General features: G+C 44.2%; 1 protein-coding gene across 3 annotated transcripts in view; it reads right to left on the bottom strand.

Moving 5' to 3' along the window:
• LOC122529876 overlaps window positions 1-13,578 on the bottom strand; it is a 124,459-nt gene that overhangs the window by 99,539 nt on the left and 11,342 nt on the right. For 2 of the 3 annotated variants that reach the window (XM_043656379.1, XM_043656380.1), the window contains exons 12-14: window positions 10,573-10,724; window positions 10,195-10,457; window positions 5,881-9,220 (exon numbers count right to left, since the gene is read on the bottom strand). In XM_043656379.1, coding sequence (XP_043512314.1) covers window positions 8,940-9,220; window positions 10,195-10,457; window positions 10,573-10,724 — 696 coding nt within the window. In that variant the 3' untranslated portion in view covers window positions 5,881-8,939. Of the gene's footprint in view, window positions 1-5,880; window positions 9,221-10,194; window positions 10,458-10,572; window positions 10,725-13,578 lie in introns of those variants that run through there. The other variant, XM_043656381.1, reaches the window with a different exon arrangement.

Below are 13,578 nucleotides of genomic sequence, written 5' to 3'. Positions count from 1 at the left end.
TGTCGGGTGGTACACGCAGGCCGCAAAGTGCATGCGGCGCGCTGCAATGCAATATCTCAGCGAAGACTCGAGGAATGCGCGCCGCGATCACGGAGAACGCATAATATTTCGAATCTCGGCGTTTGACTATCGTGAAAGAAAGAACGTTGACGTTCGATGTAACTTTCAACGTACAGATATTTTTGCTACACATATTTAGCTTCGGACATTCTCTTTTCAACAACAGCCAGAAACAAGAAACTAAAAGATGACAAACGTCGTTCATACATCAATTACAAGAAAAAAAATACCGAGCGAATGATTTGTAACGAGTGCTAGTTGTCAGATTTTCAATTGAAGAGACAACAACTGCGCGAGATAATACGACGAGACGGAGAGGAAATCAAACAGATTAATTAAAACTGATACGGTGAGAAAAGCGTGTGGCGACTGTCCTCCTCGTCGAGCATTCCTCTGCTCTATCTCTCCAATTCAGTAATATTTTCCGGAAACCGTCAATCCCCGGCAGAGTTTAAGACATCCTCCCTCCCGCAGCCCCCCCTTCTTTCCCCGTTCCGGACCTCAAAGTTTTCATTAATTACTCGAGCCGGTTAATTACGGAATTCCTTTCCGGTGTACATCGGCACGGAGCATCTCCGGCGCGCCAGTAACCGGCGAACCAGTCCGCCGAGATTTCTCCCCCTCCCTGGACTAAATTTTTCCCGTGCGCTGACACCATTAAACACCGTGAAAATAAATCAGCCTGACCCTTTAAATTTCCGCAGTTTATCACGTTCTTTTTACGCGGCGGTATTGAAACGGGACCTCTCTGGTTCTTCTTCTTGCCTTTTTGCTTTTTTCCTCCTCTATTTCTCTCGTCGTCGCGGAGCACACGTTCCGTAGGTTCGGAGGTTGATTTCGAAATTCCTGCGGCTTCCTCGACTTGAGAAAGCGAAACGGGACGGGAAGAGCGAAAGTGTCTCTCGGGTGATCGTCTTTTTCACGTGTCGCGCTCGTTTCTCTCGCGACGAACGAACGAGGGGACGAAGCCGCGTGGAACGGAGAACGGAACCAAGAGGAAACGTACGAGAGAACGTTAAACACGAGACGACCACTCTGGAAATCATCGTACAGCGAGAAAGTGGTTTAGAAGGGGTCAAGGGGTGCTTCCGCGCCGCTTGCTCCAGTTAAGTCAAACTGCTGACTGTACCGGGTGACGATCCGACAGATGCTTCTACACCGTCGAAAGCTCTCGTTTCTCCGCCACTCGGCGGAGCTTCCTGCTTCCTTGGACGATTCTTGGTCTAATCCGAGAGAAATCTGTCTTTGAAACGATCCTCCTTTGAGAAGGAGCGCGAGTGCACCCCGTTTGAGAAACGTAAACGTACCGCTACACTTTGAGAGGGGTGGGAAGGAGGGGGGGGGGGGCGAATGATAATAGAGAGAAAGTGCAGGTCAAGGAGCACTCTCCTCTCGAGAGCCGGAGTGCAGCTCGCCGAACACTAAAACCACCCTTTCGATCCTGTTTCCTTCGTCCGGCACCAACTTACTTCCAAAGCAAGTGTTCGATAATTCCTTGACCAGCGTCTGTTTGCGCCACGCCTCGAACGTACCAACGAGTACGTGGTATATACAAGAGAAATTAGTGGTATATACAAGCTTGGAGTTGTTGGAAATTTCACGCGAAAGGGCGTTGTACGTATTGTTGCGAAGTGGAGCGACGACAGTGATTGGCTCCTCGGATGATTGGTTCATTAGATCAGTGGACACATGAAAGCAAAAAGTCAATTAGCATCGGTCGAACGATCACGTTAATTGTTGAAAATTGTGTACATAAAGTAGAATCAAACTAGAAACTTCAGGATTCTCCTATTTTACGATTTTATTACCTGCAAATTGTGCAAGAAACAGAAAAGAAGCTTTTAACTAAAACTACCGTACAGTAAAATAATTTATCAATTATACAACTTTTTCCTAACCGTATAACATACCTAAAGTTTCGTAATTTTCTGAATAAATTTTTTCCTTGCGAGTGCTTCACTTATCCCTATAATATCCCAACACAACTACAATTCCAACTAATAAGTTCGATGCCAATCGTACGACAGAAGAGAATCGACTTGCAGTATTTTTCAACCCTTTCTCTCAACGACCACTACGATTAATTTCCTTCAGGCGTCCGGCCCTTGCGTCGGTACGAGAGCGTAGAAGTCATAATTGATTCAACTAATTTATGAAAAGCGTCGGGGAGGGGGGAAGGGAGGGGGGGAGCAGATGAATTCGGTGGAGCGAGAAGAGAACGGAACGAGACAGCAGAGGGAAAGAAGAATAAGAGAAGTAGCCGAGAAACGAGATAGAGACTCCGTTATTCTCCGTTAGAGGCAGCCTGTGGAATTCCTGAGGAACAGTTACACGTACCGTGCGACCACAATGCGAGCCCACACCCCGCGCGTAAAGCCATTATTACTATTGGCGTCACTATTATTCCACTTCGTTCTGTTTTACCGACGTTTGCATTTCAAGAATTGTACAGCCAAAAAAAAAAAAAAAGAAGAGGACAAGCATAAATCTCCATAGGCTCTTACAATGGGGAAAATGTCGTCCGTTTAAAAGCACGCTCCAATTATTCGTCGGTCGATCGCGTTCGAAAATCGGTCCGTGAACGATTCGACCCCGAGTTGCATTCTCTCTTTCTCTCTATTCGGGTCAGCCATTCGGCCAGCAAATAAACGGTTGAAATATTCAAAGGTAATCGCCACGCGTGCGCCAGCCGTGCGCTATTAACATGCGAAAATTTATCGCAACGCGCGGCACCGGCCGAGCTGGACCGGGCCTCAGACACCGTTAGTGAACACCGAGACCGATCGGTCTTACGAAAATGTATTGCCCACGGCTCGTTTGTATTCGATATCACCCGACCTAAGCACCCTGCCAGGCGAAACTTCCCATTTGACGAAGACAAATGTGTATTTGTGTGCCGAGCAAAATTTCATTTCCAAGAGTCATTAGACCCGGGGATATTGGCACGGGGCTGCCGCTGTAACTACTTCGCAACTTTCCTACGGTCATCCAAGTTATAAATAAAGCCGCGTCGCATCGTTCTGAGAAGCCGATCAATCAACGCTGCTGCAACTTGTCGTTCGGTGAAAAAATTATATTCCTCGGATAATAAAAAAAAAAAAAAAAAAAAGAAATGGTAAGAGGAGACAGTGTCGCTTCGTGAGATGCGACGCAAAGTCGAGTCACGTCGAGACGGTTAACACATTCGCTGCCGACAACGTAGTCCTATGTATGTATGTGTCATTTTAAAGTGTTTGGCTGTGTTCGCTAGTAACGTAGTTCTGTGTACCCCAATGTTGCTTCTTAGTCTCTAGCTGAGTGTGCAGCATAATCGCGTTTCGAAATTTGTAGCTAATTGCAGCTAACGAAATTCTAAGAAAAATTCTCTTTTCTAATACTTTCTAATTTTTGGAAAATTCAAGCACAGAGAACTATGCTGAATATACGAAATATGTGAAATATCTAAGAAAGGATACTTGTAGCATTTAACAAGTTTCTATACTAATATTTATAGATATATGTACAATATCCATAGTCGAATTATTAACTATCGCGTGAAATTATTATACAAAACATAATTGAAACAGCTACTTCAGCTCTGATACTTTCAGTAATTTTCCCTCGATTTTTCTAACTTGCGCTCGTGACATTTAATTATTTTTAATTTTTCTCTTTTCTTATTTTAAACAAGTAGTTACGAACTTTTTTATATTTACTTTTACTTTAATACTCAGTTTCTGCTACTGATTTCAGAATCGTCGGCTACGAGTCAACGTGCGTCGAAACGAAAGAAAATATTAGAATAAAACGCGCAATCGAGCTTACAAATCGAACAGCTCGATACGCGCAGTTGTTTGTTCCTCTGACCGGAGCGACTTCCCATCGGATGGAAAATCAACTTAAACGTGCACGCGAGACAAGTAACATGGTCAAAGGAGTAAAAAGCTGGAATAACTTGCATAGAGCGCGTACATTCTATTATACATGTACCTCTTACACCGTGCTGACTCGGCGCGTCTATCCCCCGTTTCCAATTCATTGTTGCACAGAAGAATTATTCGTTTATCGAGTTACATGTCTTTGGTACAACTGCTTGCGTCCTACTTTCGATGGGAGAAACGACATTCAATTCGTCGACGCGCACCGCACCGTCTCTTTTGGCCACGCGAATTCGATTATCTTCCCCTTCGATCGATCGATAATTGCGAGACAACGAACGTTCGAAAATCAAGTAAAAACGGTCGACCGTATGAAATGATTCGATATCAGGCATTCATCGACGCGTGATCGTTTAATTGTGGAGCGTGACTGACTTTGGTTCGGTTAAATTCGACGGAAAATAACGTGGACGCGAAAGTAATCGCGATCACGATAACCTCGTTAACTTTTCTCTGTTCAAAGTGATTGTAATTATCTCTCCGTCATAGGAAATAGCTAGAGATAGTTGCTTCGAGAATCTACTTATCTAGCAAGCATTCCTTGCCGACGAGCGAAACCGTGGAGAATTTTTCGACAAACAACCGGAGCATTTTTCCACAAACAATGCGCGTTAATCGTTTTGTTACTGCGAGATTATTCAGATCTCTCGTGCGGATTAAGTCCTTTCTCTCTCTCTCTCTCTCTCTCTCTCTCTTTCTCTCTTTTTCTTTCAGCCAGCTTGTCTGGGTGAAATCCACGAGCGTGGCGAATTCGGAAAGACCGAAGCTCGCGTATGGAAGGGACCAACACGAAGTACAACGTTCGGCAGAAATATATGAAGGCCCGAAGAAGGCTCGTCATAAATCAAAAGCATCGATATTGGCGTTGGTTTAATAAACGACTGTGCGCCGTGGGAAAAAGGGAAACGTCGATGGGCTCGCCTGTATTCACAGCGTATCTGAGACACGCTATAAACGATCCCTTGTAACGTGAAAAATCAGCGTTACCGCACGGATGTTGCTCGTTGATCAGCGAGTTTCCAAAATAATCGACGTGACGAAATGCGACGCAGTTTGCGCGATTGTTTTCAGCTTCGTTGTTCGACAAGTTCGTCCTTCTCTCCGTCTCTCCCTCTGTGTCTCCCTCTCTATCTCTGAGGGAAGAAAAACGAAAAATTTCGGTAATTAACGTGAACAATATTCATCGATCGACGATTATGCATGGACGTAACAACGGCGCAACAGAGCGTAGGAAAAGTTGTCCGAAAGGGGGGAAAAAAAGCAGTCACTGAATAGCAAAGTAGTTCGCAGACAGCGAGGAAACTCGTTTGAAAAACTCGACAACAAAATGATTTCCAGCCCAAGTTTGATGCAATTTGCATGTGCAGTGTATTTATTTCTGCAACGTCCTCTCACGTTAATTTCCAGTACAATGCTACAAGCTTTCTATATATTACAGCACATATAACATATATTGCAACTTCGGCTTTCAACTGCAACAGCAACTGCACCGACCATTTCCTACCAAGGGCCGATTTTCCGACGATTAAGTACATTACCCGTAATGACGGTCCAAGGGTTCAAAGGATGCTGCTCCGCCGTCCTAACCAGCGACCAGAAGTGGGGAATGCGCTATTCTCTCGAGGGTACAATCGACAAAACGATTCTCGAGGAATTCACCAACCCCGTCGCGCAGAACTAGCCAACAATTAACGGTGTACGTTTAAAAATCAATGACTGATCTGTCGTGCGTGTCGTCCTCCAAACGAGAGCAAATAGACATACGATATTCGCGATCGAAGATCGAACGTCGATCGATCACTGTACGTCAGCCTTTCCAATGAAACAAACACGAGAGACGTGTGTCTGTACGTGTGCTCCGAGCTACAGACGCACTGCGACGCAAAAAGCTACGTTCGCTTACCAAGTTACACGCGTCGGGACCTCCGCATCGCGCACCATTGTTCCGCCAGTCGTCGCTGGATCACCTATCGCACGGTAACATACTCCGGGCTTATAACGGCGAACGCGAAAGAAGTTACGCGTCAAAGGCGATGTTCTCACTCGGTTCCCGCAACTCCTCCGCAACTCTCAACACCCCCGGTTGCTCCTTTCCGATTCCGGGACTCGATCGACTCTCGACGAGAGATTCGAAAGTCCTTCGAACGGAACGCTCGATGACGCACGACGACCGGATATCGAGAGAGGCGAGCTCAAAGGCGAGGCGTACAATGAGGTACAAACGCGGATAAAACGACACACCTCTGTGCCAGAGACGACAGAGTAGATGCGGACCGCGGAAGGGAGGCTGCGAAACTGAGATGAAACCACGGCGCAACCCCGGTGCGCGCGCGCACCAAAACCACCCCCGGAATACACGGAAGCAGCCCGGCCGAACGAACACTACCCCTCCTCGCCCGTTGCCGCTTACTTCTCTCTCCAGGACTACTACGACGAGGACGACGATGCTCCCGCTTCCATTTTTCCTCCGTCCCGTTCCTTTGTCCTGCCTGCCTCTCCCTCCCGTCTTCTATCTACCATTTGACCGCGAAACATCCCCTCCAACAACCCCCTCAACGTACAATTTTCCGAGTAGGATTTTTCCGTTGCCATCAATCGACGTGTCCTTTTGTAACTCTGGCAATTCTCGCGTTACACTTGTCCTTTCTTTTCGTCGCGCGCTCGACTTATCGATTCGCCAATTAGGAAGTGGTCTAGATAGAGGGACGAGTTGAAGTCAATTTGAGAGTGTAGTTGGATCGAGAATTGATCCAAAGTTATTTCTCGGAGGTGCTCCGTTTGTAAATTTTCACGAGTACCATTGCAAGAGGAGGAAAGTAACGAAAGATTAGCTCGCGCAGATGTTAAACGCTCCCGTAACGAGAAAACCGACGTGACCAGTATACCCGAGTGTTCGCAATTACGATTTTGATACTTTGGATTTGCGCACAATGCCTGCAATTCGTGAAAAAAAAGAGTGAGAGAGGAAAGAATAATACAACAAAGTGGAGGCTTTTCGGATCAGTGAAATTCACGGGATTAGAGCTCACGTGGGTGAAACTCAATGACTTGTCGATAGTGCTCGAACAATGTTGCTCATTGCAACGACTTTAATTGGCAATTACGAGACCGTTGGCAAGCCTGTGCTTTTTTACATTCGGTTAATCGAATCCCTCTGTCTACTTCCAATTACTCTCGATCCTCGCGCGTTCCCCGAATTCGCGTTAAATCGCTGACCAACATCAACGCGGACTTTCTTGTATATATCGTTTCGAAAGAACGATTAGAAACGACTTCCAGCACATGTGACTAAATTCCCTACGAAAAACTAGAAACTAAATATGCAGTAATTCTCTATGAGAATTTAAATTAACCTATATGCTACAATGCGCGCGTGTCTTTTTCTACATCATACATGTCTCTTAATACGTCTTTAATATATATATTTTTGTTTAGGGAATTTCCGGATGTTACATGTTACAAAACATGTTCTTGTTTTTTTTATACACGAGCGCGCGTAAAATATGTACGTACAAGCTGACACTAGGTAATTTCTCGCAGAAAGACGAGAAAATAATATGGGATAACATTTTCTCATTCAAAACTTATTTTCGAGAAAACAAAGTTAATATACGCATATACGTATTACAGAACTTGTATATTTCTGGTCAGTAACATTCAAGTAATATTCAACAAGGCATTTGACGAAAAAGTTTCATTTCGTATTTTCCGAGTTGTTTTCACATTTTCGATCATTCGTTCCTGACCTAACCAAGTTCAAGTGTACTTGATAAATTTTCCATTTTTATTCCATTTATAAATCTCGATTTTCACTACACTCCAAAATTTCATTCTACATTTAATCCTTACTTTTTCACGAGAAACTGCCTCATACACACTCTTACATACACAATATTTCTAAGCTCCTAAACGAGAGGAGGGTATCAACAGCAGCGCGTCACGAGACGAAGTTTTATTTTCTATTTTCGGTGTATATCGTATGAAACGGCGTACGATTGAATAATCTTAGCGTTACATCTTTTCGCAATTTAAGGAACACGGAAGTTTGGACGTTAGATGAAAGCTGAGGAAAAGGTCGCGGCGTACACAAGAAGGCTTCTCCGAGAAGAAACCTTGCTGGAGCCCCGTACCAGGGATCCTTAATAAAAATGTACGGTCACAGAGTGTAGCCGTAGGTGGTGAAGATTGATGAAAGTATAGAAAGGAAGGGTGGCCTATGTTGCGAGGAGATTTTACTTTCGTCGAATTTGCCAAAATCAGTCGACGTTAACCCAGGTCGCTAGCGGGGAATTCCAAGCAGCCTGCGGTTTCCCTTAATTAACGAAGAGCCCCGAACGAAAAGTGGCAGGAGATGAACGAACGCAATCGTTTCCAGACGTTAAATTAAAATTTAAATCGACGCCCCGTTTGCTCGTGTACCTTCACATTTATCGAGTTTTACGAAGGCTTCTCTCTCTCTCTCTCTCTCTCTCTCTCTCTCTCTCTCTCTCTCTCTCTCTCTCTCTCTCTCTCTCTCTCTATAATCATTATATACCTACAAGTCAACGTCGAGAGGCACTCTCGAAGCGTGAAGTAACCCTGTTGTCTGCGAGAATTAAGTTTCCATCGAAAGTTTCACCGAAAAGCCGAACAAGCGACAAAGCTCGATACATACTACCAGCGTATTCTAAATATCATCCAGGGGAAACATTTATTTGACGGTTGCAAAAGCACCGGAGAAGTCGTGTCGCGAGCTATTCACTCGCGCGCTTCAACAGCTCGAAAATGTCGGCCAAGTGTCAGAATCGATGAGCGTGTATCTTAAACACGACGTATCCGAAACAGGAGCGTCTGCATCGAACGATCCTACACGCTGAAACATAAAACGCGTTCCCACCTAGACAATTTCCAACGACTTACACCGCCTCGAGAAATGAAAAATTCATTTCCCCTACGAGCACCTAACTACCACCACGGAGGAAATCATTCGCGCGGCTTGGCCACGCAGTTTCTTCCAATACTTTCGTCCGTTTCCGGAGATTCTAACGGGGCGTTGCCGTAATTACACAGCCTCCTATTCAGAGTCGCCTCGAGCGTGTCCCAAGATGGCAATTCGTCTCCATTCTTCGACTCGGAGTGGTCCAACTTCCTTCGAGCGTCCTGCGTGCTCCACGTCGGCGACTCCTCTCGGCTGATCATCTCGTCGAATTTATTTTTCTCGATATTACCGTCGGCGCGCAGGCTGGAGCCAGCCGGCGAACTTCCTGAAATTGAAAAAATCGATCGCCGTATTGTTTGCACGGTGTTACCAGGTTTCGTTCAGGCGAAAAAAAATAAAAAAAGAAAGAAAGAACGAGCCTCGCGCCGCTGGTAAATTGTGCGCCACGATCGTATTAAGCAATCGAAAGTAAACGAGGTGAGCGTAAACGAAGTGGGTTATCGCAGGAGTCGGGGATAAAATAATTGATTTTATAGAAGATAAACGGATTGATCGTAAACACGATGGCTGGCGAAAGTATTTTGATCACCTGCAGAAATTTTTCGTGAATATATTACGTTATCAGTAAATCTTTAAATAAATCGATTATTTAATAACGATAATTGGGTCTCATAGCTCAGCGATAAAGAAATTTCATAAAACACAGATTTTTTCTCCTCTGATCCGATTAGCAGGATTTCTCCACAAGCAGATTTATTTAAACAACCCTCGCCTTGAACTTTTTCTCCGCTTCTCTTTTACGTCGTTCAAAAATAACATGCTTGGACTATTAAATTAATCCAATTACGAGGATAATTTAATATCATTAAAGACCAACGTTGCATTAAAACAGTATTTCATTTCCGATCCTTTTCCATCAATTTATACTATTAAATTCTATTTGTGACTATGAAAGATAGATTTATAATACTTTTTCATCACGATGTCTTTACACATAATATATTTCACAATTTTGCGAAATTTCAAGATATTGATAAATATTATGATGAATTATTGCTTAGTTTCTATATTTAATTCCTCAGTTTACTGATTTTCCGTATCCACCAATTTTTATTTCATTCATTTTTGCTTGCGTCCTCTGCAATGTTTGTCTCCCTATTGTATCGTACATCTCTGTGCCAAAGAAAACTGTTATCCCGTATAAATAAATCAATAAAATTGAAGTTAATATATACGCGAAACGTTTCTACGGATGTCTGAAATACTTTCGTGAACTACTGAACGTACAAATAAAATAACCTTTGATAGCGTCCCATATTGGAGCGCGATACCTCCGGAGGCTGATCGTTCCGGCGATAGAATCGATCGAGGAATTCCAAGAGGACAGCGAGTTCGAGTCCCAGACGTTGCACGGACGTCGTCTTCTCAACGCGTTACGCCTCAGAGTGTCGTGTATCTCCTGTATCTCTTTCTCCAGCTGCCTCTGATGCTCCGCGATGATTCGCTGCTCGCGAATTCCTGGTGATGATTGCACAGATGAATCCAACAGATTCGACTCCGGTCTGCGGCGAACAAAAGCGAATCCATTATGCATCGAGGACCGGCCAGAGGGTACCGTGCCTCCGTTAACGACTCTTTAAAAGCAAGCATCTCTTCTTGGAGAAGACGAAATCGTACCTCGGCCTGTACACTTGCCTCGGTGAATTGGACGTGTACGCGCAGGTGGTCTTCCTCGAGCGACGAGAGGATTCTCTGGCCACGCGTTGCACCATGTCCAACACGACCACTTGCTCCTCCCGCGGCAGAAGAGCGGCGATTTCTTGCAGGACCTACACAGCAAAAAGTTTCCACGCTTATGACTTTACATCCGATCCGTGATTTAACTTTGCACGTCCGCGGGATCTGAAGGAACAGGATAGCCCCTCCGGGGCTAGATAAAAGAGAAAAGTGTCCAACTCGCGAGTAAAAGTAAAAAAAAAATTTTAAACTTTGCGCAAATGTAATTCACGTGATACTAATAACAAGTTCATGTTCCCAGTGTAAAACAATCCTAGGGATGGAAACACTACTCCAACGAAGGACTCTTTCAAATTCCATTTTGTTTCTCCTGATTGTAATGAAACGTTAGAAAGTTTTCGCTCCACCATTTGCTTTCTTTCATTTTTTCTGAAACTGAGTCAAACGTATATTGTGGCCTAATTTGACGATATTAAAAAACAACTGACATCTGTTTCAATTCGGAGAATTTCCGAATATTATGATTTTCAGTGTGACAAAGATTTTATCGATTGGACTTCTCCACTTTATTGATGTAATTGCTGACGTTTGCAGAAAAATTAAAAATTACCACGCAATACTGTTGTAGAGTTGTTCCACTATCATCACCTAAATCAAGTTTATTCTCTTTCGTTTCCAGAATACCATGTACACGACGGAAAAACTGCTCCTTGTTTTTTTTTTATTTAAATCTGCCTCTGCATTGGAATTCCTCTGGTAATTCCAATGCTGCTGAAGTTCCCTCTTATATTCAGGGGAACGGGAAGAAGAGGACTCGTAAGATCTGGTTCGGTAGCTAGGATTAAACTTAGTTTCGAAGCGCAAAACGCATTTTCCATAAGCATAAGGGGGGTCGGTACCGGTGAATCGGGCTGTCGCTCTTTAAGTAGAAAGTTAGTTGGCACATGGAGGACGGAGACGAGGAGCCAGGAGCCAAGAGCTCCTCCGGTGAGCAGAGCGCGCGAGAGCGCTCCGGCAAAGTAAATACGTGTCCACTTTTTCTCTTTTTATTCGTCTTCAGTGGCTCTGGAAATACACACATCTGGAGTGCCAGGAACTAGGAACACGACCAAGTCTCTCCCTTCCTCCTTCGCCCTCTCTCTCCCTCTCTCTCTCTCTCTCTCTCTTTCTTTCCCTCTTTTCACTCCATCTTCCAAAGACTATTTCGTGGATCGGAAAAATCCTCGGGAAAATCGTTGAAAAATGCGAAGAATCGCTGACGCCCCCGGGCGTAATCTAATCGAAAGATCCTCGCAAACAAGCGCGCGATCCGCGAGCGAAAACTGCTTCAATTTCACGTGGATTGATTGCTACGACAAACAGAATGAAAATTTGTCCGACAGGGGAAAATTCCACGACAAATTCACGGCAAGCAACGGAAGGAACCCGTTCGCAAGGGGGAGCAGAGAGTTTCGAATCACATCCGACAGAGAAAGAGATTTCTTTTTAAAACAAAACCGCGACCGGGTGAACGTTCGAATGATCGATCCTTGTCTGAACGTTACCGCATTCCCGAAAGGCTTTGGCGCACGGCAGAGGCACGCGCAGCCGGAAATTAGCCGAAATGGAAGCGCGCCACCTCCGGAGCTTCTCTCCTCGCTCCACTACGAATAAACAAAACGAGAAACGCGACAGCGATTGTTATTTCATTCTCTTCGATTATTATTGAATCAAGTTAACCCGCGGAGAGACTCTGCGATCGTTACAGTATCGTCTGTTCAGAAAAGTAGTCGAGAATTCCACGATGAGTTATTATGTGGCTCGTGAAAGTATTCGTACAGCGTACAAGACAATTTATGTGTAATAATATCATATGTGTCGTACGAAACATTTTGAAATTTTATTATTACAAGGAGACACGACTGTCATGACCGCATTGGCCAAAATTGTATTTAATAAACATATATCTCTTATAAACAATGTATGTATCTTGAATATGTAATAAAGATATATAAATTTGTTCCAAACTTGACTAACGTATGACGACAGTCGTATTTCGCCACAGTGTTAATAGAATATCAAAATGTTTCATACAACGTGAATAATACGTTGACAAAAAATTTCTATAAACTTTTCGAATATTTTCGTCAAGAACGGTACCTCGAAGAAACTTATATTACTCATAAGTTGTGATCAAATATCAAGCTATAATATTTTGCGCCGATGTAACGTTATTACGAAATGAAATGAAATAATGGAAAAGAAGATCTTTCTCTGGAAAGGCCTGTCACCCGACGGGCATTGCAAACTTTGGAAAGCACCGGCGACGTTGGATTCTACACACTCTCGTGGGAGACGGGAACGAGGAAAGAATCGAGTGTCGTTTATTTTGTCCGAAAGAATGGCTCTGAACGCCGATGCCTCGAACGATGGGAACGTTAATCGGGTAAGTAGGATCCGCCTCGGAGCCTTTATAGAAGAATTCCGCTCTAACTGCACCGTTCTATGCGAACGCGACCAGGGAATCGGACAGGGGTTTCATCGATTTTACATGGAAGTCTTACCGCCGTGGACGCCGCCAGTCTCATCTGACCACTTTTGCGAGCAGAAATATTCATTATCGGATCGTTTTGATCCGGTTTCATCCTCTTTTCGACTTTAATTTCGACTGTGCAACTTTTTGTAACAACGATAACAAAATCCACGTATAATTGCACGTGAGATTTCGCTCAGAGAGAAGGAAAGGAGAAACTTTTATCCGAAATATCGAAGGTTAGATCACTTGGTTCGGTTGATGTTAGTTCAGCCGAGGAAAAGAGGATCGAACAGTTTCGCGGTAACTGGCGTTAGCCGAGGAAAATAGGATCCCAGGACGTCTGTTGAAGAATTTTGTCGACGTTGGTTTACGGATATCGACTAGGAAGGATTAGTCTAACGTCCACCGAGCGCGTGAGAACACGCTGACAT

The sequence above is a fragment of the Frieseomelitta varia genome, unplaced genomic scaffold (assembly GCF_011392965.1).
Source record: "Frieseomelitta varia isolate USP_RPSP 00005682 unplaced genomic scaffold, Fvar_1.2 scaffold_313, whole genome shotgun sequence".
Lineage (NCBI taxonomy): Eukaryota > Metazoa > Arthropoda > Insecta > Hymenoptera > Apidae > Frieseomelitta > Frieseomelitta varia.
The sequence above is the reverse complement of the archived record's forward strand: the minus strand, read 5'-3'. Positions and strand labels throughout refer to the sequence as shown.